Source organism: Theobroma cacao, chromosome 2 (genome assembly GCF_053813885.1).
Source record: "Theobroma cacao isolate CCN51 chromosome 2, ASM5381388v1, whole genome shotgun sequence".
Taxonomy (NCBI): Eukaryota; Viridiplantae; Streptophyta; class Magnoliopsida; order Malvales; family Malvaceae; genus Theobroma; species Theobroma cacao.
In genome coordinates, this window is record NC_142640.1 from 49,935,291 (window position 1) to 49,961,434 (window position 26,144).

The following is a 26,144-nucleotide window of genomic DNA, read 5'->3' on the forward strand; positions in this document are numbered from 1 at the left end:
GTCTGCCCAGTCACTGCCATTAAAGAAAAACAAAAACCCCCTTTTGCTTAATAACAAAGGAATGGGCATTACACTTTGGTACCCCGTTGCTTAGTTACTAACAAATTCTTTATGAAACAGTGATAAAAAACATCAGGCAAACCAAAGGGGAATTTTGATCAAAACTTGTGAGTTCTGCAAAAGTTGCAAGAGGCTGACCAGGCTGGGATAAGTGGGGTCCCTGGCTGAATTGTACACATAAGAATGGTCGGATGATGTGGCAGCAGAGATGGCTGAGAGAGAGTCCCAGAGGCCGGGGTTGGCCTAGTTTTGGTAGACAAAAGCAGTGCAAATGGTAGAGATGGAAGGGGGAAACAAATGGAAGAAAAAAAAAAAAGATACTTGGCTTCTCAAGGGTATTATTCCAACCCCTTTATTCATCCATGTCAGATTCTTCCATAACAGCCTTAGTTTTGCTTAGATTGCAGACTTATGATTTTTGTGGGTGAATCTAAAATTCCTCTACTAGTGTTGGGTCCCTCCCTGCTTTAATGCTTTACAGTCCTTTCCAAATCCAATGAGAGATAAATAACAGGCTTATATCTACAGGAATGGAACATAGGAATAGAGGGATTACAATCTCATACCTGCTTATTCTCTCATTACTCTAAAACAAAAGCAAGATACCTCTATTCTTCTTGTTTGTTTTGAGTTACTGAGTGCAAGCGAAAAAAAAAAAAAAAAGATGGTTTGCAGTGCTCAAAGGGTGCTTATGTTTCTTATCCTTTTTGGGTTATTAGCAGTTCAACCAGATAAAGTCTCTGGCTTGACAACTATAGACCTTGTCTTCAGACATAGTCGAGAAGAAAATAGAATAGCTACCAGGAATCAACGTATTCTTAAGGCTGTTGACATGAAGGGAATGAGCACAGAGAAAAAACCAGCAGCAGTACCTGTAAACAATACATTTGATCCGAACCAATCAAGCAAAAGAAGAGTTCGAAGAGGATCAGATCCTATCCATAACAGGTCTTGACAAATTTTTCAGAATGGTTTCTTCAACAAGGGAAGAGTAAACAACTTCACACAGTGTTGCAGAGAAAACTAGAAGGTGGTAAAAACTGTATCATGCTTTCTCAAGAGAACTTGGTCGATTGGTTTTTCTTCTTTATGTTTGTTTTTGAGAGCTTTTTTCTTCTTTTTTCTTTCTTTTTTTTTTTTTTGTTATAAAGAGATGTGTATAGTGAAGTTACTAGAGGAAGCCTTTGTCCTTGAAGACAATTTTAGTGAGCCAGGATCATCCTGGATTGTAAGCTGACATCCTGATAGGTGACCAAGACGAAAGCAAAAAGTATAGATTATGGTGTGGGTTTCCAAAATCATAGTAACATTTATAGCTTCTTTTTCTTTTTCCATCTTTCCTTTCAGGATTTGCATCAGTAGTACGTTTCTTGCAGAATACACTCAAATTCTTTTGTATCCTTACAGCTTCTAGCAAATTATTATACTTAAAGTTGTACTACTGTTTCCCCAACTAGTACACATACAAATTAATTGCAGTCCAGTTTCAGAAAGAAGCTGAACAAAAGTATCACTTCATACATACAGAAATACATATAATTTGCATTATGTTTACCTAGAGTTTCATTGCCTAGCATCAAAACAGGGTACTACTTTGAAACTTTAACAATATGGGTGAAACAGAGTACTACTACCACCAAAATCCAATTCCTGTCACGGTTCAGAATCAAACACCTACATAATTTCGATGGAATATCAATCTTTTTTTCACTAAGTCACCGTTTCTGACAGTCTGGGGTTAAGCAAATTCTACACTAGCTGACAAGAGGAAGGCAAGGGTAAATTATAATTAAAATTGGAAAAACAGCACCTAGCAAGGAAGATATAACTATACAACAATCAGAAATCACATCTTTGCAATGTTTCTGAAGAAGTTCGATCTCAATTGAGTAACTTGAACGTAGCTGGATGAAGTATTGGAGGAAAAAGCAGGCACCCTTTTCCATCTTCGACACAGAAACAAGTTCTGGATGAACAATCACATCACTGCCTCACTGCAAATGACTATGAATGGTGTTAACAGTGATAAAATGAAATAAAAAGATTACAGTTTTACCAAGTTGAACATCGAGGTTGTTTGCAAACAAACTTTTCAGAAAGTGAACTATTGGGATTTGGAAAGCAGAGAGATTACTAGAAAAAAGGTTAGGAGACAGGATTCCATGAAAAAGTTTCACCATAATTATCAGAACTCCAGTTTACATCTTCAAACTGTTTGTGCTTCAGAAGTGTATGCAAGCTATGAGTTTAATAGGAGAAATGTTTGTAGCAAGTAAACCTCAAAACCCTACCAATTTTAATGGGAGAAGAAGTAAATGCCAATCAGGCTTGCTCCTTCATGGTAATTGTTTGAGAAGTAATGGAGTTTTGGTCCTCAGCTTCTCATAACAAAACCCAGTCACACAGTTTTCGCTGTAAACTCTCTAGGTATATCTCCTGTGATTTCAACTTTTCTGACATAATAAAGTTATAGAACAGGTACATTACATAAGACATAAACTACAAATACAACTTGAAATCCCATCTCATACAAAAATTGATTTACAGGATCCAATATGAGAAGCTAGCCCAATATGGCTGAGCCCTAGACCATTAAACCCAAGTCTAAATTGATCAAGTTGCAAGGTCAGGCCCACTTGGGTTTCTAAGCTTTTTGGAGAATTTGTGTGCCTCAGTCCAATGGAAAGATGTGAGCATATATGATATTCCTCCTTAAAACTTACATTGTCACTTTCTCATCAAATCCCTGTCATAATTCACTTGAAAATATCTATGAGAAGTTGCAATTTAAGTTGCTGGTTGATCAAAAGGAACAAATTGACTAATGTTACAAAGATTTGAGACACTTTATCAAGAGAGTAGATTAGAGGGAAGTTGATAAAGGAATGTTGAAAGCAAAATCCAATAGATGATCAGAGGATAGTGCAAAATTCTTATACCCTATAATGAAGGATTTTGTTTTCTTTTCCCTCATCCATACCCTCTTTTGGGAGGCTGAGAAGATATTTTTTCTTTTTTTTTTCCCCCTCTTTTTCACTTTGCTAATCTTATCTTCTTGATTTATGTTTCCATAGAAGCACATAAATGCATTTAGGTGGATGCTGATGATCCACCCATATCTCCAAAAATAAAAACTCTTTCTTGGGTCATCTCTTCAATATGTTGTTTATGGGGGTCCCAATCACTTAAAAGAGGGGCAGTGAACCATGGAATCTGGTTCTGTAGATTGATAAAAAAAATAAAATAAAGGGTGGTGACTGTCGACACATCTCAAGTTGTTGGGGGGGTTTCTGCAGGGAAATTAAAGGCAGAAAGAAAGGAAGGACCATTTCTTCCTAGTCCTACCTGTTGCTCTCTCTCTCTCTCTCTCTCTCTCTTACCATTGTATTTAGGCACTTTTGTGTCCTTAAGTGAAAACCACTCCCACATTTGCCATTAGGCTCTGACCAGTAGGACATGTGCTTCCCCCTAACAAATCCTCAATTATTGGCACAATAACCCCTCTTGCTGGTTTGTTCGGATGAACATCAAATTAGAGTTACTTTATTCCTACTTATCCAAATCATTTTCCTTCAAAGAAAGTGATTGCGGCCACACATACAACTCTGGCAATCACAACCATAGATTCTAGTCTCATTCATCAATATATATGCCTGCTTAATAAAGTCCTATTGCATTTGACTCGACGACAAATATACGTATCATGCTCTGAAATACTTAAAAAGCAAAGTAGTTTTGTACTTGGAAATATGCAATGTATTTGGTGGTGGCGGTGGTGGTGGTGAGTGGGAGACTTGTAGTATTGGAAGTGATAATAACTAAAGTTGAAATTTTAAATTTCCCAGGGGGAAAGATACTGTGAGGTCTCTCCCCCTGTCCAGCTCTCTGCAAACTTGAGAAGGATTTGAAAAGAGAAAAAAAAACTTTATAACATATGGCTTTTCGGCCCTGGAAAATGGAAGAATTGGTCAATCCTTGTTTCAGTAGTAGAGCCATTACTTTGTGTCAAATTGTGCACCCAATGCGCGTGCTTGCTTGATGATGACTTGATTGTCAGGACATTGTTCTAATCCATTAAGAGGTTTATTGACTCTAATTCTCTACCCTTTTCAGCCTTTTTTCCTTCCTAGCTTGCTTAGTGTCCTCAATTCATTCAATACCTTAATCCTGTCGTTTTTCGATCCTGCAGCAGATGTGATGAAATTTTCTTATCATCACATTTATATATAAATTCGTATTCTTTATACGTGAGAAGAAATATTAAAGTGTCGTTTATAGAATACCCGTCTTAAAATCGGACATCAAATGATATCTTATTGAAACTTTTTTTCAAAGGAGAGATTCGATGCCTCCCTATTGAATTATATTTGGGCTAGATTAGATTTGTTCCTTGGATTCTAATAAAGCATGATTGAGGAACAAGGGATTAACCTCAGTCGCAAAACATAAAAGACAAAATATCACATCTTGAATATCAAACAGGCAGGGGGGAAGGTTTTGTACAACCATCCCTTTTCCTTCAATTAATTTGCATACTGACGTTTTAACTTATTGCTCACCGCTATGAGAGTCTAGGTTCATGAACCCTGTTCATGTCTAGTATGATTCATTTTACTAATACTAAAATTGGTTGGTTTATATTAAAAATAAATAAAATTTAAAACATTTTTATCGAGTCAAACATGAACCCAAATTTAAAATCTAAAATGAAAACTAATGAGATTTAAGGTGTAAAGTTAAGAAAATAGTCCGTCACATTTGTGATTTTGATAAATTTTAAAAGTCTTAATATCATTAAGATAAGATGTTTGATAATTCGATTGTATTGGATTAGTACATTGAGTTAGGTTGGGCAATTTCAATCAAAGTTTGATAACGTGAATCAGAGGATCAAACAACTTGTTGGCAAAAGCATAAAACAATACACGATGCATGCTTTGTATGACTTTGCAAGGAAAACATACACAGAGGTTTTTTATTAAGAGAGAAAAACATGGCTTGTCGCCGCATTAGTGTTTTGCCTTTTGCTTTTGGAACAACACGTGGAAGCATAGGAAGATTATGATTAAGGGATGGCCATGGCCCCCTACTCCTTAATGCTAACACTATTTTTTGAAAAAATGGTCGGTGCCTAATCTTTTGAGGTCGTGTCGAATACTAAATGGATACAGAAGATTTATGTGCTCGAATTAATCTCTTCGTGTGTTTCCTGTCTTCTTCATCAATAGCCCTGTTTAAATTCCTGAAAGATTAAGTTAACTGGAAGGTAGGGGTCAATTTTATGATCATGCTTGGGTGATTAAGTAGGTGGGTTTGTCCTCCCCAAGAAAGGAGTCATGATAAACCAAGCCCTCAATGTGCCTCAATAGTCAAAGATGAAGTTCACTGTGTGAGGCATTGCTTGGGTTGCAAAATAAGGGGAGACCTTTCTTTCCTATTGGCCTCTTGGGATTGGGGTTTCTCTCCAATTCTTACAAGCATATAACAATTCCTTTGGAAAACGAGTTCACTCACATAATTCTCTGGCAAAAAAAGCTTGGAAGTAATCACCCCATCAGTTACTTGCAAAACAAGTATAAAATTCGGAATCTGATTCAGCTGAGAGCTGACAAAATGGGACTCTCTCTCTCTGTCTGTCTTTCAAAAGGGTAGTGGAGAGAGAGAGAGAGGAGAGTGGAGGGACAGTCTCAGCCAAGGAAGCAACAAAACCTGTAGCAAATCTCATTTGCAGAAAGAGAGAGGGATGAGCTGGTTTAGGGAGTTCGAATACACTATCCTTGTGCAAACTGTGCGTCAATTTCATCCGCCACGTACACATGCTTTTGGTACGGGTTGAATCTGCAGGGCACTGCTCCATATTAAATATCAAAAGTAATATATTCTGACCCTCCCGAGCAGGATCCTGAAACATATTTACTGCTGAAAACTAACCTAAGTGGAAATCATTTGGGGGAAAATAAAGGTAGCAAAACGTGGGTGGTTGAAATCTTCCATAAAATTTTCTGCAGGGTCCCCTCCTGCATCTAATGTTTTATATTATTATCCTCACACTTTCTTTTTCTCTGATACTCTTTTGTATTACACTAATTTTTTTTTTTAATTTGGGCTGAGAGAGAGCAATCAGTTTTCACTATAACCATCATCATCACCCTCATGTTCTTGCCATTTATCCCATCATCAGAAAGCGTCATAGCCTATATTCACACCTAGTAAACCAACAAAGAAATGCTCTCAAGCTTAGCTAAACCCTAACCCCACAAAGAGGTCCCCCCCCCCCCCCCCCCCCCCCCCCCCCAGCCCCATAACCCCATCAGGCCTCACCTTATTTTTATGTTTTAAAATTCTTTTAAGCCATGGAGCTAATCAACACTAAAACCTTTCCGTACGCACAAGCTGAGTCCTCATCAGAGACACAACCCACCAACGCCAAGAGCAAGTCTTTATTGCTCCTCAGGAACTGCACCAGCAACATCATCTACCACCAACATCACCAGGAAATGGTGGTTTCCTACAAAGAGTGCCTCAAAAACCATGCAGCGACCTTGGGTGGACATGCCCTGGATGGCTGTGGGGAGTTCATGCCTAGCCCTACTGCTACCCCAACTGACCCTGCCTCCCTCAAGTGTGCTGCCTGTGGCTGCCACCGCAACTTCCACCGCCGTGACCCTTATGATGGTCCTGCTTTCATCCACCACCTGCCACCACCGACTAATCCTAGCTCAAGTCCAAGCCCAACCCATAGCCCGGGTGCGAGCCCCAGCCCAACCCATACCCCATCCTCACCAGTCCCATACTCTTACTACTCTTCTGCACCCCACATGCTGCTGGCCTTGAGCACAGGCTACTCAGGGCCGTTGGATGAGTACCACCATCACCTCAACCACTCAAATCCAACGGTGGGAAGGATAGAGAACCACAACAACAGCAACCCAAGTGGGAGGAAGAGGTCAAGAACAAAGTTTAGCAGGGAACAGAAAGAAAAGATGCATGCCTTTGCTGAGAGGCTTGGTTGGAGGATGCCAAAGAGTGAGGAAAGATTGATAGAGGGGTTTTGCAATGAAGTTGGGGTTGATAGAGGAGTTCTCAAGGTTTGGATGCACAACAACAAGAACACTTTTAGCAAGAAAGAGATATTAGCAGTTGGTAATCTCAATATTGGCAGCAACAACAATAGTGGCAGCAATGAAGGTAATGGAAATGGCAATGCTGGAGTTAGCTTTGATTCCAATAGCGACATCCACAACAATGAGTGTAGTATTCAGCTTCATGTTTCTACTATTAATGGGTCTTCATCTGCATCTTAATTTAGAAAAGATGCTGAAAACTTTGATAGAAAGCAGCAGGCTTTAGTGGGTATTTTTGTTGCTTTTTTTTTTTTTCTATTTTTTGACGTTTTTAACCTTTGTTTATGGCCTTAGAGTTATTTTATCTTTTTTTTTTTCTCTTTTTGCTGATTAGTAAATCTAATTAGTAGTTTGGAGGTGCAAGAGGAAGAGAACTGAGGATATGACTTGTGAGGATAGCAATTAAAGGGAATTACTTTGTCATTGTTAATTCTATCTGCTAATTGATGTTTAGACAAATAGCATAATTCTTTTGTCTTCTAGCTCAGACTTGATAGTTGCCTTTCTTTTCCCATTCTCTCTTGTTTGTATTGCTTTCCTTGCTGAGTTCTCTTTGGTATTATCCACTTCCCTAACATCCTTTAATTCCTTTAATGTGTCCAAAAAACTGGGTTTTGCTCAAATTCTGGGTATATGATCAGTTAGGAGATGTCCTTGTGCAAATCACATTTTGTCTTTTATTCATTCATGAAGAATCCCTGATTTTGCAGCAAAAATGTCCACCACATTTGTATTATTCAAAGATAATGGCTCTGCCTCTACTTTGGGGTTGGTACACCTTAGACTGAATTAAACCCCAAATCTTTTTCCATTGTTTATTCCCAACAAAAACATCAGCGAACTTACCCTGTGACCCTACATGAAACAGTCTCTACCCCCTTCTATATTCGTCACTTGTCCATTATCTTGTTCAATATTCTGGCTTTGAACATGTCTATTTTTGTATGTCATCTCGTCTTATCTAATCTTTCAAGGCAAGCATGCAGGCTCTTGTTTTTTAATTGAAAAGGTTAGGTGACAATAAAAGAATATTACTTTGAACATTGCCACCTTTCCCTTTTTTGTAAGTGCCTAATGATAAGCAGCAAAATCCAAGTTGCTTAGTTTAGTTATAGCTTAATAATTTAATAATTGATCCACTTGTCTAATCCTTCGTTAAGTTTTGACGTGTTACATTTCTTTAACATTTCTTTTTTTTTCCTTTTCTTAATGGTCTTTGGCAGCCTTCAAAGCTCAAAGATGGTGGTTCAATTTTCAGCTCCATTTTTTATATATACTTTGCTCCCTTTTCTGGCCGGCTTTGACCCCAACTTAGATTTTGTTTCTGCTTTCTTTAATATATTTAGGTGAGTTTAAATATGCTTAAATATGAATTTAAAATCACAACTTTCCCTTAGTAAAGAAAAAAAATCTAGTATAAAATATTCTCTTTTTTTAAGTTTAAACCTAAATATATAATCATTTTGTTGTACATTTTAATCTAATACTCTTTAGTATTATCAATAATCTAAATTATGCATGAAAGGGAATAGGAAAGAAAGCTAAGATGGGAATTGGAGAAAACTTATAAATTCAGATTTGAAAGTCCAATTGTAGGATCATCCGCTGCTTGCTCTGTCTCATCAGTACAAAATTTACATGTAGAACTAGGAGGAGTCAAATGCACGCAGTGATCAGTTCTGTTTTCCAACCAAGCTAATCTCCTCTCCATGCTCAGTACTCCGACATGCATGATCCGCATGTCAACCTCGGCGACCCTGGCACAAGAACGAAGTAAGATGTAATAATCGGCATGAGCAACGTAAATCATGGCACCTTCATCCTTCTTCCTTGCGTAGTGAAGGTAACTGAGTCTCTTCAGCTTGACCCTTGGTGGGATATAAAGGAACCTGTTCTCCTCCATGTTTTTCTTCATCAGTCTTATTGCTCTATGTTTGGAGTTCTCTGCCGGAACTTTGTTGCTGGTTTCTGAACTTTCATGTTCCTCTGAAGTCAGGGAAGAATGCTCAAAATCCTCCATGCGTTTCTGCGAGGATAAATCATCAAGGGAAGTCCTTCCGTCTTTGGAGGGACTACTATGACATTCGCTATCTCTGATCCTTCTGTCCACTTTGCAGACAATGTCGTCGGAAATCCTATAACGCTCTCCCATGTCTTCTGCTGGCTCAGAACCCTGCAATCGACATAGGTACTAATAATTGGAATATAAAAGAATTTGCTACTTGCTAACTTGAAACATACATTCACGGGAAGCTTATGGTACATTTATGAAAGACCACCCAAAGAGATGACCAGCAAATTCTTCCAAATGTGATGGGAAGGAAAAAAAAAGATCAGAACCAGGTAAAAGAGTGGGCCCCGATAAGCCTCCAGAAGGACAGCGAACACAACATGACAACCTTATAATTTGAGAGCAGAAAAATGTAAAGGAAAATGAAAGGATATTAACAGAATATTTGTAATTTAAGACAAACTAAAAATCCAACAATATTCAGTCTTCTTCCAACTTGCAACATAACATATAATACATGCAAATAAAATTCAGCCAAAATGGAACAACAGAATTCCAAATTAAAGGCAAGGTCACAGACCATGTTAACAAAAGAATTCTAAGTTACAGGCAAGGTCACGGACCATATTAAGCATGAATCCATCTGCATTAACTTCAACAAGTCCAATAAAAATTAAGCCAAAGCTTATGAGTTACCTTTTCTTTCTGATAAAAATCCCAAAACTTGTCAATTAAACCTTTCTCCTCGTGATAAAAGTCCAGAGGCAGCTCTGATCCAGCAAAGACCACGTCCTGACAGAATTGTAGATACGTTGGCATGCTTTTAGAAAGATCTGTCACTGCATGGTAAAAGAAACAAGTCAAGTAAAGGACAATGGAAAAAGGGAGGGACGAGGAGGATGGCTCACAAAAATGGAAATTCTAAAATGGTTAAGCTAGCTAAATTCATAATCCAAGGAGTCAGTGACAGTATCATACATTTAACATCACCGTCTGCATAATTAATCTCATTGTATCTTGCTTCAAGGTTGCACAAAAGCTCCACAGCATCAAACTTGGATTCATGATCATGTAATGAGTTTCTAGTGGAACTAGTACCAATGTCATTCACATAAGGAGAACCAGAACAATCCTCCGCATAGTCCCTCACTTTAGGACTACTTTTGGGGTCCTTACTCTCAGCTTCATTAGATTTACTAGGGGGATTATAACAAGACAAACTCTTTTCCCACACCCCAAATCCATTTATGTTATATAGAATCCGTATTGCTACTACCAGTATTGACATCACATAGACACGAGTAGGAAGTCCACTATTATTAGTTGACAACCTTAATTCTGGAGGCAACGCCCACTCATGCATGCGGCATGCAGGCGGTAGAATCTTCTCCACTGGAAGAGATAACTCCTTTAGATATCTGGAAGCAATTGCATAGAAATTCACTGGTGGTAAATTCAAGCCTATGCACTGAGCAATTTTAGCTGCCAGTGATTCCAACTTTTGAGCAGGAACAGCATGCTTAGGCCTAAACATACTCCTAAGACTTAAAGGAAATGGAGGCAGAGATCGTCCAATGCGTTTTTCAATTTCAACAAAAGCATCAAAATAGGTAAGCTCCCCTTCAACTGACCACTTAATGATGTCTGTTGGTAAAACTGCTTCCCTTGCAACATGACATCCTAGAAAAGAAACAGCTAAAGAACAAGATAGTGGAATCCTTCTTCTTAAGTCCTTAAACCATATAAATACTGCTCTCTGACCATGTCTGTTGTGAGGTTCCGCCTTGTAAGAAGCAGGTTGCTTAAAATCAACAGCTTCTCCTGAGAGGAGGGGAAAAATGCACATAGTGACAACGAAGTAACATTATTAATAGTGACTATCTAAAGGGAGAGAGAGAGAAGAAAACAACATAAAAAATTGCATGTACAGAGTAAGGAATAAAACATTTATCACCTTCTCATCCAGTAAGCTGAACCACCTTTGATAAGAATAATTTTCTTATTCATCATCAAAAATTGAATGATAAAAAAATTTTCAAACTGCCATGAAACTACAGCACCAACCAAATTTTGGAAAATGATTTTCACCAAACTGAGATATTATTATTCATATATTCATATTTTCAGCTAAAGCTGAAATTAAACTTCTACTCTCTTTTCCAAATGACAACAATGCCAAGATCAGCATTTGACAAATCCTCCTTAACTATTACCAAGACCTACTAAACCATTAAGAGCAGCACTAATCTGTTGTATGCAATCAAATAGCTATAAAAAATAAACTACAAACAACAACAATCTTTTTCTTTTCTTTGCAGGATCAGAATAACTAAAGAACTAATATTACCCTTAATACTCCAATATCACTTCACATGCCCCACATAGTACCTTATTGACATTGACAAGTTTTTCATCTACTCATAATTCTGCAACTAAAAAGGTAAATAACATAAAAGGTTTAAAAAAAAATACAGCCAATACCTGATTTTTGAATCTCAGACTGATGAATAGCCTCATCAGCCCAATTATCATCAAAAACTCTAGTGCTAGCCACAAACCTCAACCAAATAGGTCCAACTATCCCACAAATCAAAGGTTTCACATTAAACTTCTCAACTAGAGCCTCACATTGAGCCTGTATCATCATCTGCAACCCCATCACATACCTGTTCCTAACCTCCTTGTAATAATCTTCACAACTATATCCATCCATAGAGTACGCCCCAAAATCACTTGTGCCTGTGGGCCCCACACCATCCAAACCAGCATCATCTCCCATTCCATCCTGATTATCATCATGATCTCTGCGTACTTGGGTCAAATGAGACCAAAACTGCTGGGATTGGGAGTCGAATTGTGAGATTGGTTGGGATGGGGTAACAGGTTGGCGAGCATGGCGTGTATGGCTGGCCAAGTAAAGGGCACCACCCTGGGAACCCTTTTCAATGAAATCCTCATCGGCAACACCCGTATCAATGACATCATCAGCCTGAGACCCGCACCTAAAGCAGTAATAGTAGCCATCCGATCCATCAGCCATTCCAACATTCCCACACGTGTTGCACGTCCATTTGGAGCACTCCTGGTCCATCTATTGATTGGTTAGAATGAATTTTGACAACTTGCAGGGGATTATTACAGCAAGCTTGTCTTCATTTCCAAACTTAGTGCTGCGCTGCCGTGAACACATACAAACTGTTGAACAAGTATCAAAACATAAAATGAGATAACAGGCATCTAATTCTCATAACCCATTCAAGTACCAGAAAAGAGAAAACCAATTTTTACCCAATTGTAACCTTTGCAAACATATTCAAGCTGCAATGCGGAAACTACTTACAAAAAAGACAGCTTCTTTCTAAGCCCAATACATAACCAGCTCGGGAAAAAGAAAATAATTCATAGTTCAAAGAAAATTAGCATTGGACAAACAAAGGAAAACTGCATGAATTACAATAGGTAGGATAGAGTTGAGACCAGAGCAGAAACTACAAGGAAAATAAGCAAAATGAAGAGCAAAATAAAAGCTCCAGAGCAATGAATTAAAGGGTTAAAAGATCGATAGAGGGCTGACCCTTAGACGACTTGTTTAACCAATTGCAGAGAAACCGAGTGCCACTCAGTTGCCGGTCGGAGTTGGATTGTTCGTTAGCCTCAATTCGTTTTGTGCTCCCTCTCTCTTTTCTCATATGTGATCTGTGTGTTTATTTAGAATGCGCTCTCTCTCTCTCTCTCTCTCTCTCTTCCCTTTTCCTTCCATCTCTCCTGCTCTTCTCCGCCGTCGGTATCGGTGTCCTCCGCCCTTCTTTCCTCTCTCTTCGCTCCCTTCCCCTGTCCCTCCCCCTTTCGTTTCACTCCCCTGCATCCCTCGTTACTTTTATCTCAAGTTCCTTTGGTCCAAAATAACCTCTGAAACTTAAAGAAGTCCAACCGGATCCTATTGGTCACGTGTTGCCTCTAGCTAAGTTTGTTGGTAATTTTTAATTTAATAAAACACGTCAGCCCAAAGAAAGGAGAATAAGGCCACCAAAGCCTTAGCCCAAACACTTCCTACTCAAAAAGCCCAAAAAAAATAAAAAATTAATACTAAAAGGTTACGTAAAATATTTCAATCTCGTATCAAATAAATATGAAAATTTTAAAAAGTTTATAAGCATGGGTATTACACACCGATGGGCGGATCCATGTAGTCGAGAGTGGTGTCACATGACACCACTTGTTTTCTAAAAAAATTAATTTTTATAATATTTATTTATAGTTTAAGGTAATTAATATACAAATGGATTTATTGTTTTACAATTTTATAAGAAGTCGGTCAATAACTTCAAATTAAAGGGATATATGAAAAATTAATTTATATATTAATAGTTAAATACTACGTGAAAAAGTAAAAAGTTTTTTACTATAATTTAATATTTTATTTAAAAAATCAAAACTTAAACTATTCTTTTTAGTCAAAAATTCAAGCTCTTCCTTTTTTCGATCATTGGTTGTGTTTTTTTACTCTTTTAAAAGTAACTTATTTAGGTTTCAATTGGAAGTAATTTTTAATCAAAATTAAGTTTTTAAATACTTCATGTTTAAATATTATTTGATTAATTTGATAGTTTGAGTTCAAAATTATAATCTAACTAATAAAAAATAGTATTGCATATCAAATACTATATTGAAATTGTGATTCTTTTTTTATTTATTTTGTAGGTAAATTGTTTAATTATTTGATTTTTGTATTTAACTTTATATAGTTTGTGGATGCTTATATTTAGTTTTGATTAGTGAATAGAAAATTGTCATATTGTTAGTTGTTAAATTTGATAATTTGCTATGTACAATTATGTTTTATTTAATTCTAATATCTTAGTTTATGCAAATGAGTAGTAAATTTAGATGAATGATTGTTTTGTAACATATATTGAAAAAAAAATGTATTTGATAATATTTTTACTGATGATGTTATGCATTATTTTCAAAATATGAAAAATGGTAGTAAACAATTATAGTCATCTTACATATTTTTATTTTTAAATATTAAATGAATGAACTGAATTTATATTTTCTTTAATTTAATATTAAAATTTTTGGTTTATGAATTTTGACACATTTATATTTTTAATTATTATTATTATTATTATTTTAATCATGACACTACTGAAAAAAAAAATTATGGGTCCATCCTTGTACACACCTAATTAGGGCAACTCATGCCAAGTATCTTCAAAGGAAAAATAGACAAAGTGATTGACAACAACGAGAGTATTAAAAAAAATCACATCAAATGTTTAAAAAAAAATAAAAAATAAAATCTTTTTAAATTTCTTATATTAGGGTTTAAAATAACGTAAAATTATGAAAAATAACAAAAGAAAAGAAAGAAACACCAAGTAAAGGCAGAAGGTTTCTGTGTGCTCGTGTTTAGCTTTCAATCTCTTTGCTCCTAAGTCTAATGAACAAAGAGCACAAACTTACCAAGAATTTCATTATAGGCTAACAATTTTACCCCATTGAACCAGTCCTCTCAAGGATATTGGTTTCAATTAGGACCTGGAAATGTCTAACTAGTGGAAGAAGGAATGGATGAACAATTCCTGGTGCAAAAACAAAGTGGTCACTTTGATCCAATGGCAGCAAATTGGCATATATCGCTTTCCAATTTCCCCTGCAAATTGACACCCTCAGTCCTCATGAATTTTATTCACCCTTTGAAATTTTGCCATTGGAGGAGGAAAGAAGAAAAAATTTAGCAAAGTTTCCCAATCAGAATCTAATTTGATTTTGCTTTATGCGCAGTCCAAAGATTAATCAACACAAATTAATTGTCATATGTAGCATAAGTCCGTAACCTAAACAAAAAACCAATCGATGTCAATTAGCATTTTCTATCTTTGTGAGGAATTGACATCATTATCGATTTGGGTTACGTTAATGTCACGTGATCATGTTAGCTTGATAGATCATATGTCACGTAAGCATAAGTAACATCGGGTATTGAATTTCATAACTATTAATTTTCACCATTGATTAAAATTCTTTTACTATTTAAGTTTTTTTATTTTTGTTGGTTAAGAAAATGACAAGCAACACCGGCCATTACCGTCCATTTTATGCTGAAGAAATGAAGGCCGCATTGGATGGGGAATAATGACTACTATCGAATGGTGTTGTTGACTAGAGCCAAACCCTTTTTTTTGTCTAATTAATCATGTTTAGTTTGTGAGACTTTTCTTCATTGAAAGTGACGGACATGAGAGATTGTGGTCTAGCAAGCTATGTTAATGGAGCTTGTGGCCAAATTTTAAGCTTGCATTGGGAATTTTCTTAATTAAAAAAGGAGCATAATTTTATCGTTATATATAGATATACATGTATATTACTTAATGCTATTTATTAGAATTATACTTTCTTTTTTTTTTTCAAAATTTTATGATAGGTTTGTTATACAATCTCGATCATTATTCGACCGAAAGAAATATTCGAATATGTTTAATTTTTATTTTCGAGTTTTTAGAGCCGTTGAAGTTCCGATATTCTTAATTAAGAGTTCTTGCTAAGTATTTTTTTTTTCTTAACAAATTGATATTGCAAAGTTAAATGAAACAGTTAAATTTTTAAATTTATAAAAAAAAATACTTAAAATAGATTACTTTAGCATGTTATAATAGGCAAACAAGATTGTTGGCATTGAAGGGTAAACAATATATTTATTGATCTAAAAATAAATACTCATAATTTTAAAAATATTTATTTTGAATTTTTATTTTTATGTGTTTATAAAGATAATGTTATATAACTAAATAATAATATATAAATATTATATATTGATAATACATCGAATATAAATCCGAAAGTGTATTTCGAAACTATACGGTGTTTTTAGATTGGCATCAAGCTTCCATTACCAAAAAGCCAATTGTTCCTTTGGCTAGCTGTTGCTATAATGACTCAACAGGAAGAACAAATCCTTCGATTCTTTAATGTGTATTTCACATGGTGGGAGTCGCCTTCCCAGCAATAGTTTGTATTAATTTGGTTTAAAATTTTGTAGGTTTTGCCAAGGTATACTTTAATATTAAATTTTAATTAAAATATATTATTTATTTTATATAAATAAAATTTTTGATTGATTCTGAACCGTAAAATTTCTCTTCAAAGCAAATCCAAGTCAAGCCAAAACCACGAGCTTGGTAATTAACTCTATTCATGAATAAGTCCATTACACGCATATGCATGCACATACATAAAAAAAAAATATAATTAATTAATTCTTCTTGTCAATTATAGTAAGAGAATTCTAACAAAGAAAAAAACTAATAGGTAATGAATCCTTTAATCAAAACCTTATGCACAAGTACTCTTTAGAGAGGTTATTCCGGAATATAATCTAATTATTAATCATAAAGTCATTCTCGTAAAGATTAATAGAATTTTTTTAAAGTTTTTAGAATATTTATATATATAGACGCGCACACACGGTATGAAATAATAAATTATTTTATGAAAATAAATATTAAAAAATAAAATAACATATTTTAGTTTACCTACATTGACATTTTGACAATGAATTTATTCTTTGCAATGCAATCACACATAACAATGACAGTTTTTATTTATTTGTTTTTGAATATTAACAAGAGAAAGCTTTTAAAGCTCAAATTTTTTTAATAAACCCAGACAAAATAGGGAAAAAAATGAGGAGAAAAGCCTATGCTACCAATTAGAAAAGCATATAATTATTTTATTGTAATACTATGGGTAACAAGACAATAAAAAAAGTTACACCCAACAACAACAATAATAATAAGAGAAAAATTTATAACAAAATAAAGAAAAAGTTGGTATAAATTCATTTAATATTTGTGCTTACATAAGATGTTGCAAAGCATTATGTCTATAAAAGAATCATAAAAATATAAGCATTAGTCAGGCATTAAGGTCTATATAAAAAAATATAAGGTTAAAGAAATTTCATAATTGTTGACTGTTAAAAATTTTTCTATTTTTAGTGCATGTTCAAATGTTGATTTTTTTTTCTAAAAAAAAAAAAGAAACACGAGGAAGAAGTCTGATATAGAATGGGAAGAGATCCGAATTTTGAATTTTATTCTCGTCTCGTAAAAACCGTAAAATCATTGAATTCAATTATTTCAATTAAAAAAATTCAAACTTAATTTTAAAATTAAAAATATATATTTATTATTAAATCAAATTTTCGACTTATCAAAAGTCGGTAAGTCAGCTTTGCTCCCTTTTTCTTTTTTTTTTTAAGACACACAATGTCGGTTAGGTTGTGTATTTTAAAGGGAAAAAAAGTAAAATAATTTAAAGAAAATGAAAAAGGTTAAAAGACTTAATTAATTAAGTTAATTAATTCCCACCGGGAAATACCCTTTCACACAGAGGAAAGAGTTTTCCTTCCTTCTTCAGACATTAACGAGAATTTGACTCTTAGCTCGAAACGTGTCAGTCCACTCTTGGAATCTTCCAAAAACTGAAACAGAGAACTCTTTTTAACTGTTGAAACTTAGTTAAAATCTTCCTCCGAATCCAAGCTGCTCCTTTATGACTTCCCCCCTTTTCTTTAATTGTAGTAAATGGTCTTTCCAAAGTTGAGTACGTAGCTTTCCTTCTCTGAGTCTCCTCCCCCATAAATCTCGCCTTTCGTCAATCAACTTGACCCCAAAGATTTCACTTTTTGCTAACAAGTGGACAGCCCCCACTTTCTCCAATGAAGAATTACTCTCTGACGGGGAGAGAATTTAATTTTCCTGGTGACCCTTTTGTCTAGCTTTGCTTAGGATTGAGAAATGACAGAGGTTGATTGAATCGATGGGTACCAACAGGTTTTTCACATTGAAGAAAACCCATTTTGATTTCGTTTTGGGTTTTATGCATGGGTTTTTGTGTAGAATTATGTTTCCAGCTGTTGATTCTTTGTGGGTCTTTCTCTCCAAGTTCATTGTTTATGTTTTTGGATCAATCATTGGATTGATCTTCAGGTATGGCGCTCTGTTTTTATATCGGTTCTTGGTTTCCTTATGGTTTATGGTATTCGATTAAAGTTTGGGGTCTTTTGCAGGTTTCCAGGCGGCAATAGGTGCCTTGAGGAGAATGACTCTGGGGCTTGTTTGGATTCAAACTTTGATGGGTTGAAGGAAAGACAAAGTCGTGATTGTGTTGATCACGGAAATTGTGGAGGAGAGGATTCCGCCCTGGTGGCAGGCACAAGCAAGTATGAGTTTTTGTACAGGAAACGTATCAGTGGATTCGTTGAAGAACCGAAAACCGAGAGCTATACCGTGCACGAGTTCTACATGGGTTCAAATGATTATGCCGATTGCAATGGTGGAATTCCTGATTCAAGGGACTCTGCCGATGGTGATGTTGGGAAAATCGAGTTCGAACTGGAGGATGTTATTGACGAGGAAATTGACAGGAAAACAGAGAGTTCTGTCGAAGAGAAAGCAGAGGACTCTACTGAAAGTTTCATGATTGAAAAGCTTTTGGATGAAGAAGAAGAACCGCAGGTAGTAGAGTCAAATGATGTTTTTGAAAATAAAACAGAGGAATCTGCTCTGAGGTTTAGCTTTGTCTTCGAGAAACAAATCAAACTAGAACAGTTAGTTGAAGCAGAGGTTACCGTCGAGGAAGCAGAGGCTACAGAAACGGAAGTTGCTGTTAAGGAGCAAGCACAGGACTCTGTTGAGAATTTCATTGTTGAAAAACTTTTGGAGAAACCAAAACAGGGGATTGAAACGGAAGATACTTTCGAAGAAAAATCAGAGGTAGCTGCTGAGAATCACTTTATTGAAAAGAATTTAGAGAAACGCAAACGTGAAATAGAAGACAATGACCATGTTGAAGAGAAATTCGGGGACTTTTTGGAGAGTCCTGTAATTGACATGTACTTAGAGAAATGGAAACAGGAAAAGGACGAATCTAACGAGGACGGAGAAGTTTTTAGCCCAAGAAGCAAGGTTGACGTTGAGTCAATTGCTCAAGAAGTTTTGGCCAACAGGGTGGACTCGAGACCTGAAAGTCTCCTGGCAACCGATGGCCACGAAACTCATGAAAGAAATACATGTATTACAGATCACGAGGCAGCAATTCTTACAGGTCAAATCAATGATTCTGATGATGAATTTATAGAACTGGAACCCCTGTCTGAAAAACTGTGTGTAATGGGAGAAACAGAGTCTAGAGAAGGTTTAGCCATTGAGCATGAAGATGACCCAGAAGAGTCGATAATTCCCCCAGAAAAAACCATGGAACCAACCATGCAGGAGGAGGAATCCGACTCAAATTATGAGGATCAAGATGATTCAGAGCATGATGACTTGATAGAGCGGCTGAAAATGGAACTGAAAATCGCCAGAACTGGGGGACTTCCTACAATTTTGGAAGAATCCGAGTCTCCGAGGATGGTACAAGAGCTGGGGCCACTGCAAATCGATGAAAAATATGATCACAAACATCATATCGCTGAAATTAAAAAGGTTTACAGGAGCTACTCTGACAGAATGAGGAAGCTGGACATTCTGAATTCCCAGACCATGCATGCAATCAGTAAGTCACCACAAGAACCCTGCAATTTTCTTCTATTTTTAGGTTGAAATTTGATTTATCTGTCAGTTAAACAATCCTTTCTATGGTAAATTTAGCCATCATTGTAGGGCATTGATGAAAGAATTTCGGGCCCCATCTTGTCTCATTCTATCTTCTCAGCTTCATTCTCTATGTAAATACCAGAAGCTGCCATCCGGCTTTTAACCTGTTGAAGATTTTTTTTCCCTCCTTTCCATGAAGAGATCTTTTAGAAGAAATCAATTGCTTGGTGGGTCTCCATCATCTTTATTCCCATCACTATTTTACTAACAAATGTGCTGCCAATTACCTTTTCATTTCTCAAATCCATGATGCTGCTACCAGGTGGAAGTCCATATCTGTATTCTTTAATGCCATCTGACCCACCCTTCCCCCTTCCCTGGAGTTCTATCGACACATTCATATCAATGGAAGATTGGTATTACCCCACTTCCATGTCTCATATGAGAGTTATGGTCCAAAAGTATCCTAATGTCTATCAACTCATTCATGTCAATGGGAGATTGTGATTACCCCACTTCAATTTCTCTTTATGGTTCTAAAGTATCCTAATAAAGATGTATAAGATTCTAAATTTCTTGTTGAATGAACTGTATTGACTTTTTTGGTGATTATCCATACATCTTTAGGTTTACTTCAACTTAAAAACCCAGTTCGATTAAGTAAAGTTGGAAAATCATCAGCTCCAGCAGTAAAGTCAATTCTCTCACAGAACGTATGGCCATTCAAGCAACGGAAGCCTGAAGCTGACCCAACAATGAAGTTGATTAGAGATTTGCGAAGGGACTTTGAGACGGTCTATGTTGGACAAGTCTGCCTTTCCTGGGAAATACTAAATTGGCAATATGGAAAAGTAAAAGAGTTGTTGGGATGTGACAGCCACGGAATTCGTCAGTATAACCAAGTTGCTGGGGACTTCCAACTTTTTCAAGTGCTTGTGCAAAGATTTTTGGAGAACGAACCCTTTCAAGGCAGACCAAGAGTTGAATATTATGTCAAGAACAGATGTGCACTTCGGCATCTTCTTCAAGTTCCAGTGGTTAAAGGTAAACAGCTTGGACCACTGATCTATGTATTCCAAAACATTGTTTTAGTCCTTGAAAAAAATGGTTAACCCAAAGCACAATGTCCTTGCAGATGATGGTTCAAGATACAAGAATGGAGCTGGAGAGGAAGATGCAGTGTCAAGTGAAATGTTGACAGATATCATCGAGGAATCAATGCAGGTTTTCTGGGAATTCCTTCGTGCTGATAAAGATGAAGCAAATGCGACCTCCAAGACTCCCCAGCAAGCCCAGGTTGCTCCACATGACCCCACTGATTTAGAGCTATTGACGGATGTTAGAACAGATCTTCAAAAGGTAATTTTGCTTCCTTAAACCTCTTTGAACACACACTCATTTTGCTTTTGCAGCTCAAAGCTCTGAGATTAGCCATGTTCTTGATTTTTCCTTTCCATACAGAGGGAGAAAAGGCTGAAAGAAATTCAGAGAAGTACAAACTGCATAATCAAGAAGTTGCAGAGGCAACACCATCGGAATCTGTTAGACCATGCACTTTTCATAGCCCAAGTTGAGCTGAAATTGGTCTCAAGAGTGCTAAACATGTTGAAAATAACCACAGATCAGTTGGTTTGGTGTCATGAGAAGTTAAACAGGATAAACTTTAGTAGCAGAAAGATAGAGTTAGAGGCCTCATTTACACTCTTCCCATGTTAAACATGGTGACCACCCCAGGCCATTGCCACTATACTCCATGTCAGTTGTGAATATATACATGAACAGATAGAGCAATACAAAGATATTGGCATTTTGACACAAAAAGAAAAAATTTCTCTTTTTTCCAAGTTGGTCTCCAGCTTTTTTCTTTGCCAAGAATTCTCAGTTAATTAGTATCAGATCAACCCAATTTGAATGTTAAGACGGATTGGGTTAACTCACTTAAAACCGATTTAGTTAATTCATTTATATCGGAATATGTCACGTCAATATTTTTCATTTAAATTTAGTTAATTTGATATCAAATGATAGATATAGAATTTGATTGACACAAATAAAAGAATAAAGATGTAATTGAAAATTTGATATTACACATAAAAATTTCTTTATGAAATCACATATTACGATTTAAATGAAATTATTAATTATGACATGTCATCAAAGGGTAAAAATGTAAAATAAAAAATTAAAAAAATTGGTCACACTCAATCTTTTACCTTCAAACTTAAAATTGGATGTATAAATTTTCAAATAAATAAATATTTTTGAAATTCATGAAATAGTATTGGGCTGATATTTGGGCCGTAATGTAAAACCCAGACCAAAGCCCAATAAACTCCATTTTGACCCGAAAGCCATGATCTTTTTTCAGCCGTCGGATCTAGGGCCAAAAAAAACGAAGAACATCTCTCGGTTCTCTTTTAAGACATAAACATAGGCCTTAGGGGAGCGAATCGCCTCAAAAACCCTAGACGAAGCAGAGACGAACAGAACAGAGCGACTCCAAAATGGTTCAGCGGCTCACCTACCGCACGCGCCACAGCTACGCCACCAAGTCCAATCAGCACCGCATCGTCAAAACCCCCGGTAACTTCCTCCCCCACCTCTCTCCCGAACGGAGATTCGTTTCTGAATATGTTTTTTTTTTTGTTATCTGATGGAAATGGCGGTCTATGATTAATGGTGCACTCATGGATTCATGGTGGTGATAGTGTTCTTTTTCTTGTTGGTGTAGGAGGGAAGCTTGTTTATCAGACCACAAAGAAGAGAGCTAGTGGGCCTAAATGTCCTGTTACTGGCAAGAGAATTCAAGGAGTATGTCACCCCCTCCCTCCTTTTTATTTTAAATATTTTGAGTGAATTTATTGAATCTTAATTTAAGAATAAATTTGTTTCCTCGTTATGATTTTAGGTAGTGGAGAAATGTAATTTTATTGGAGATTTTGATTTGTTTTTTTCTTAAAGCTTCTGTGAAGCTTTTATCTTGACAACATTTAAGACTCATGCTATGCTGATTATGATTTTAGGCTAATTTAATCTTTTTTTAATGCATTTGATTGATTTTGATCAGTGTTTCATGGCTTTTTAATTGAAATACAATGTGGGTATATTGAGAAAAAAATTGGGTATATTGAGTGGTTATTAGAAGCCTGGTTGTTATTTTAGTTTGAGTGTAGTTTTGAGGTTAAATGTGGGCTATATCTTGTAGATTCCTCACTTGAGGCCTGCTGAGTACAAGAGGTCTAGATTGCCAAGAAACCGCAGGACGGTGAACCGTGCTTACGGTGGAGTTTTGTCTGGAGGTGCTGTCAGGGAAAGGTTTGTACTTTAAGACTTGGACTTGTTGGTCCTCTCTTGTTTCTATTTGGTAGCATATGGGAAGACTTACTTTCATGATTGTTCATTATTCCAGGATCATTCGTGCCTTTTTGGTGGAAGAGCAAAAGATTGTGAAGAAGGTCCTGAAGATTCAGAAGGCCAAGGAAAAGCAATCATCCAAGAGCTAGAATTTCAGTAGAGTAAATTTGGCTACGGATTGATGGTAGCAAATCTTGGAATAGTATTTTGAGGTGATCGAGATTGGGATTTTTATATTTTATCTTGGCTGCTATGAAATGTGTTCTACTTCATCTTCGTCGACAAATCTACTTGTGTTAAAAATTTTGTTTTGTTCATTCACTTGTTAGCTGGTCACTGAAATTTCATGTTGGAACTGGATTTGGATGATCTATGTATTTGCAGATTAGTGGTTTCTGCTATTATCATTAAACTAGTTATCTGATTGCCTCAATATGACATATGCTGCTCCTTATTCTTATTCATTCTGCAATGTGCGTATATTTGACCACTTCAGAGGAAAGGCCAGATGTAACTACATCTTGATAGCTTTTTTCAGTCAAATGTTGTATGTGGTCTGAGTAATACATGGTTTACATCATAGGAGGTCTTGCAGAATGATCTGAGCTGAGCAGTTTCAATTTTTTCTGAATTACATTATGCTTTAGCCATCATCTTTTTCAATGAACTTGATGGTTGGGTTCGGAAAACAGACTAGTTAGACTTTTAATTCAGGTGCAAACATTGAGTACATGATATTCATATTGGCAGTCATATAAAATGGTAGTGATAGGCTGTTTATGCATCTGAATCTAAGCTTTAGGAGATTGGCAATACTTCTTTCTCATCAAGGCAACCAGTTTGTCATGGGGAGGTAGAACCTCTTTGATCAGAGGGTGTTCTTTCAGAGCAGTCACCCATGAGAAAAACGAAGGGTGTTTTGCTGGATCAAAAATCACAGTAACCACTTCATGAAAGGCCTGGTAGTTGCATGCGACTGTCCCGACGATGACATCAAGAAAACCCAGGCTGTCACCGTTGAAGAAAGGAGATTTGGCCGGAAAGTCCTTCTCGATACCTTCTTCAAACACCTTCAGCAATCCATGGTAGACCTCGATGGCTTTGTCATGTTCTTTGCCTTGAGACAAGGCGATGTGCCAAATAGCCGGCATGATCTGGTAATCAAGAGCAATTTTATTAACATCCAAAGGTGAAAATAATGCGCAATAATAACATAAAAGCAAAGAGTGATCAAGTACCTTCTGGTCATGATAATTGGCCCAAAAGCGAATTTTGGCTCTCTGGTAAGGATCCTCCGGTAAGAGTTTGGGAGCAACATTGCTCCAGTACTCATCGATGTATTCAAGTATTACAAGTGATTCAGCAATGGGTATACCATCGTGCAACAGCACAGGCACCTTCTTGTGGACAGGATTGGAGTGGTGGAGCAGGGAGCTCTTGTTTTCCAGGTCTTCCTCTATGTATTCGTAGGGTATGCCCTTAAGCTTGAGGGCCAATTCAACTCTCTTGCAGTAGCCGCTAGCCCATGTCCCAATCAGCACAACCTGGCTTTGTTTCCCTTCCATTCTCAGTATCTATATGTTGCTTATACCTCTTCAATTGGTGTGATGCATCTTGGGACGGTTTGAGGCATTTATATAATTGCAGAAGGATGAGTAAAGAAGGGGAGAAAGCACCAACTTTGAACAACAAGTCAAAGACTTGGGGAAGAAGTTCAAAGATGATTTAAATTTTTAATTGTTCCTAAACAAAATGTTTTCTTGGCTGATAAGATAGCAGCAGGAACCTCTTTTTTGTCCAAAGCTTATATATTCTGATTGACTAGTGTAGAGCTGGCAAATAAACAGGTTGAGCCCTTTTTTTGGGTAAAATATCAAAGAAGTCTTTGTATTAGGGTATTTTTTTAAATTTAATCTTTTTATTCAAAATCGTAACATTTTAGTCCTTCAATTTTGAAAATTATTTCAATTTAGTTTCTTTAACATTTTTCGTTCAAATTGACAATTACAATACCGATGTGGCATATTAAAGGGATTTTAGTTATTGATATGGTAGTGCCACGTCAACATGCCAACGATGACATGGCATTGCCAAGTCACATTTCAAGGTCTAGTTGCTAACATGGTAATGCCATGTCACCATTATGATGACATGGCATTGCCACGCCACACTTTGGATATGGATTGTTGACGTGACATTTATTGGTTTCAGTTGTCATATGGCAAGTCAAGAAGCTACCATGTGGCACTCTTAGGCATTTACACGTGGCAATTTATTCTTCAAAAGATGCACTTATTGAGATTTGAATCAAAACTTTAAATAAACCTGTGTCTTTACCATCACACTTAAACTCTTACATTGAATGAGATCTTATTTAAATTTATTTATTTTTCTTTCTTTTCCATAAAATTATGTCATTTTGAAACCTTCTTATACTTTTAAAAATCATAACTATAAAAACTCTTTGGAACCTTTTTCTCAAAATAACGTAGTTTTATGGAAAGAAAGAAAAAAAATAAAAAAGAGAAGAAAACTCCAAAACAGCATAGTTTTATGAAAGAAGAAAAAGAAAGAAGAAAAGAAGAAAAAAAATTCAAGTAAGATATTATTAAATATAAGAGTTTAGGCGTGATAGTAAAGACATAAGTTTATTTGCTAGATGTCCTATTTCAAATCTCAACGGAGAATAAATTACCTTGTCATTGTCTAAGAGTGCTACGTGGCAACTTGAACCCATAAATGCCACGTTAGCAATCCATATCCAAAGTTGCCACATCACACTTCAAGGTTGGGTTGCAACGTCAGTAACTAAAACCCCTTTACATGCCATGTCAGCATCTAGCACCCCATCATCATTGACGTTAACACTCTAATGATCAATTTGGACAAAAAATGTTAGAGGAACTAAATTGAAGTAATTTTTAAAATTAAAGGGTTAAAATGTTATGATTTTGAGTAAAAATATTAAATTGAAAAAAATGCACTAGTATAGGG

General features: G+C 36.2%; 5 protein-coding genes and 1 long non-coding RNA gene across 6 annotated transcripts; 3 read left to right on the forward strand and 3 right to left on the reverse strand.

The window, feature by feature from the left end:
* Nucleotides 1-1,533: 1,533 nt before the first annotated feature.
* On the reverse strand, nt 1,534-2,552 carry LOC148764393 (uncharacterized). Its single transcript, XR_016024589.1, has 2 exons — nt 2,352-2,552; nt 1,534-2,054 (listed from the first exon to the last, which is right to left on the reverse strand). It is a non-coding gene; the product is annotated as an uncharacterized LOC148764393 (long non-coding RNA).
* A 3,822-nt stretch (nt 2,553-6,374) lies between these two features.
* Nucleotides 6,375-7,614, forward strand: LOC18610402 (zinc-finger homeodomain protein 11-like). Its single transcript, XM_018116065.2, has one exon. It carries the CDS (start codon nt 6,414-6,416, stop codon nt 7,362-7,364), a length of 951 nt encoding a protein of 316 aa, XP_017971554.1. The 5' UTR covers nt 6,375-6,413; the 3' UTR covers nt 7,365-7,614.
* A 1,123-nt stretch (nt 7,615-8,737) lies between these two features.
* On the reverse strand, nt 8,738-13,077 carry MEE12 (maternal effect embryo arrest 12). Its single transcript, XM_007046042.3, has 5 exons — nt 12,770-13,077; nt 11,677-12,390; nt 10,174-11,016; nt 9,892-10,034; nt 8,738-9,357 (listed from the first exon to the last, which is right to left on the reverse strand). Exons 2-5 carry the CDS (start codon nt 12,284-12,286, stop codon nt 8,749-8,751), a joined length of 2,205 nt encoding a protein of 734 aa, XP_007046104.1. The 5' UTR covers nt 12,287-12,390; nt 12,770-13,077; the 3' UTR covers nt 8,738-8,748.
* A 4,685-nt stretch (nt 13,078-17,762) lies between these two features.
* LOC18610404 (uncharacterized) lies at nt 17,763-21,640 on the forward strand. Its single transcript, XM_018114578.2, has 5 exons — nt 17,763-18,188; nt 18,269-19,755; nt 20,424-20,840; nt 20,932-21,155; nt 21,258-21,640. The coding sequence occupies exons 1-5, from the start codon at nt 18,019-18,021 to the stop codon at nt 21,510-21,512; spliced, it is 2,553 nt and encodes an 850-aa protein (XP_017970067.2). The 5' UTR covers nt 17,763-18,018; the 3' UTR covers nt 21,513-21,640.
* Nucleotides 21,641-22,218: 578 nt separating this feature from the next.
* LOC18610405 (large ribosomal subunit protein eL34-like) lies at nt 22,219-23,583 on the forward strand. The gene is made up of 4 exons (XM_007046044.3): nt 22,219-22,379; nt 22,528-22,607; nt 23,002-23,111; nt 23,206-23,583. Exons 1-4 carry the CDS (start codon nt 22,301-22,303, stop codon nt 23,297-23,299), a joined length of 363 nt encoding a protein of 120 aa, XP_007046106.1. The 5' UTR covers nt 22,219-22,300; the 3' UTR covers nt 23,300-23,583.
* Nucleotides 23,584-23,739: 156 nt separating this feature from the next.
* LOC18610406 (glutathione S-transferase U10-like) lies at nt 23,740-24,764 on the reverse strand. The gene is made up of 2 exons (XM_007046045.3): nt 24,389-24,764; nt 23,740-24,304 (listed from the first exon to the last, which is right to left on the reverse strand). The coding sequence occupies exons 1-2, from the start codon at nt 24,713-24,715 to the stop codon at nt 23,942-23,944; spliced, it is 690 nt and encodes a 229-aa protein (XP_007046107.3). The 5' UTR covers nt 24,716-24,764; the 3' UTR covers nt 23,740-23,941.
* Nucleotides 24,765-26,144: the final 1,380 nt, after the last annotated feature.

Coding starts and splice junctions, on each gene's coding strand:
- LOC18610405 (XM_007046044.3), top strand. CDS start 22,301: ATGGTTCAGCGGCTCACCTACCGCACGCGCCACAGCTACGCCACCAAG. Junction 22,380..22,527: donor CCGCATCGTCAAAACCCCCG/GTAACTTCCTCC, acceptor TTGTTGGTGTAG/GAGGGAAGCTTGTTTATCAG. Junction 22,608..23,001: donor CTGGCAAGAGAATTCAAGGA/GTATGTCACCCC, acceptor TATATCTTGTAG/ATTCCTCACTTGAGGCCTGC.
- LOC18610404 (XM_018114578.2), top strand. CDS start 18,019: ATGGGTACCAACAGGTTTTTCACATTGAAGAAAACCCATTTTGATTTC. Junction 18,189..18,268: donor ATCATTGGATTGATCTTCAG/GTATGGCGCTCT, acceptor GGTCTTTTGCAG/GTTTCCAGGCGGCAATAGGT. Junction 19,756..20,423: donor CCAGACCATGCATGCAATCA/GTAAGTCACCAC, acceptor ATACATCTTTAG/GTTTACTTCAACTTAAAAAC.
- LOC18610406 (XM_007046045.3), bottom strand. CDS start 24,715: ATGGAAGGGAAACAAAGCCAGGTTGTGCTGATTGGGACATGGGCTAGC. Junction 24,305..24,388: donor CCAATTATCATGACCAGAAG/GTACTTGATCAC, acceptor CTTGATTACCAG/ATCATGCCGGCTATTTGGCA.
- MEE12 (XM_007046042.3), bottom strand. CDS start 12,286: ATGGACCAGGAGTGCTCCAAATGGACGTGCAACACGTGTGGGAATGTT. Junction 11,017..11,676: donor GTCTGAGATTCAAAAATCAG/GTATTGGCTGTA, acceptor CCCTCCTCTCAG/GAGAAGCTGTTGATTTTAAG. Junction 10,035..10,173: donor TGCAGACGGTGATGTTAAAT/GTATGATACTGT, acceptor TTTACCATGCAG/TGACAGATCTTTCTAAAAGC.
- LOC18610402 (XM_018116065.2), top strand. CDS start 6,414: ATGGAGCTAATCAACACTAAAACCTTTCCGTACGCACAAGCTGAGTCC.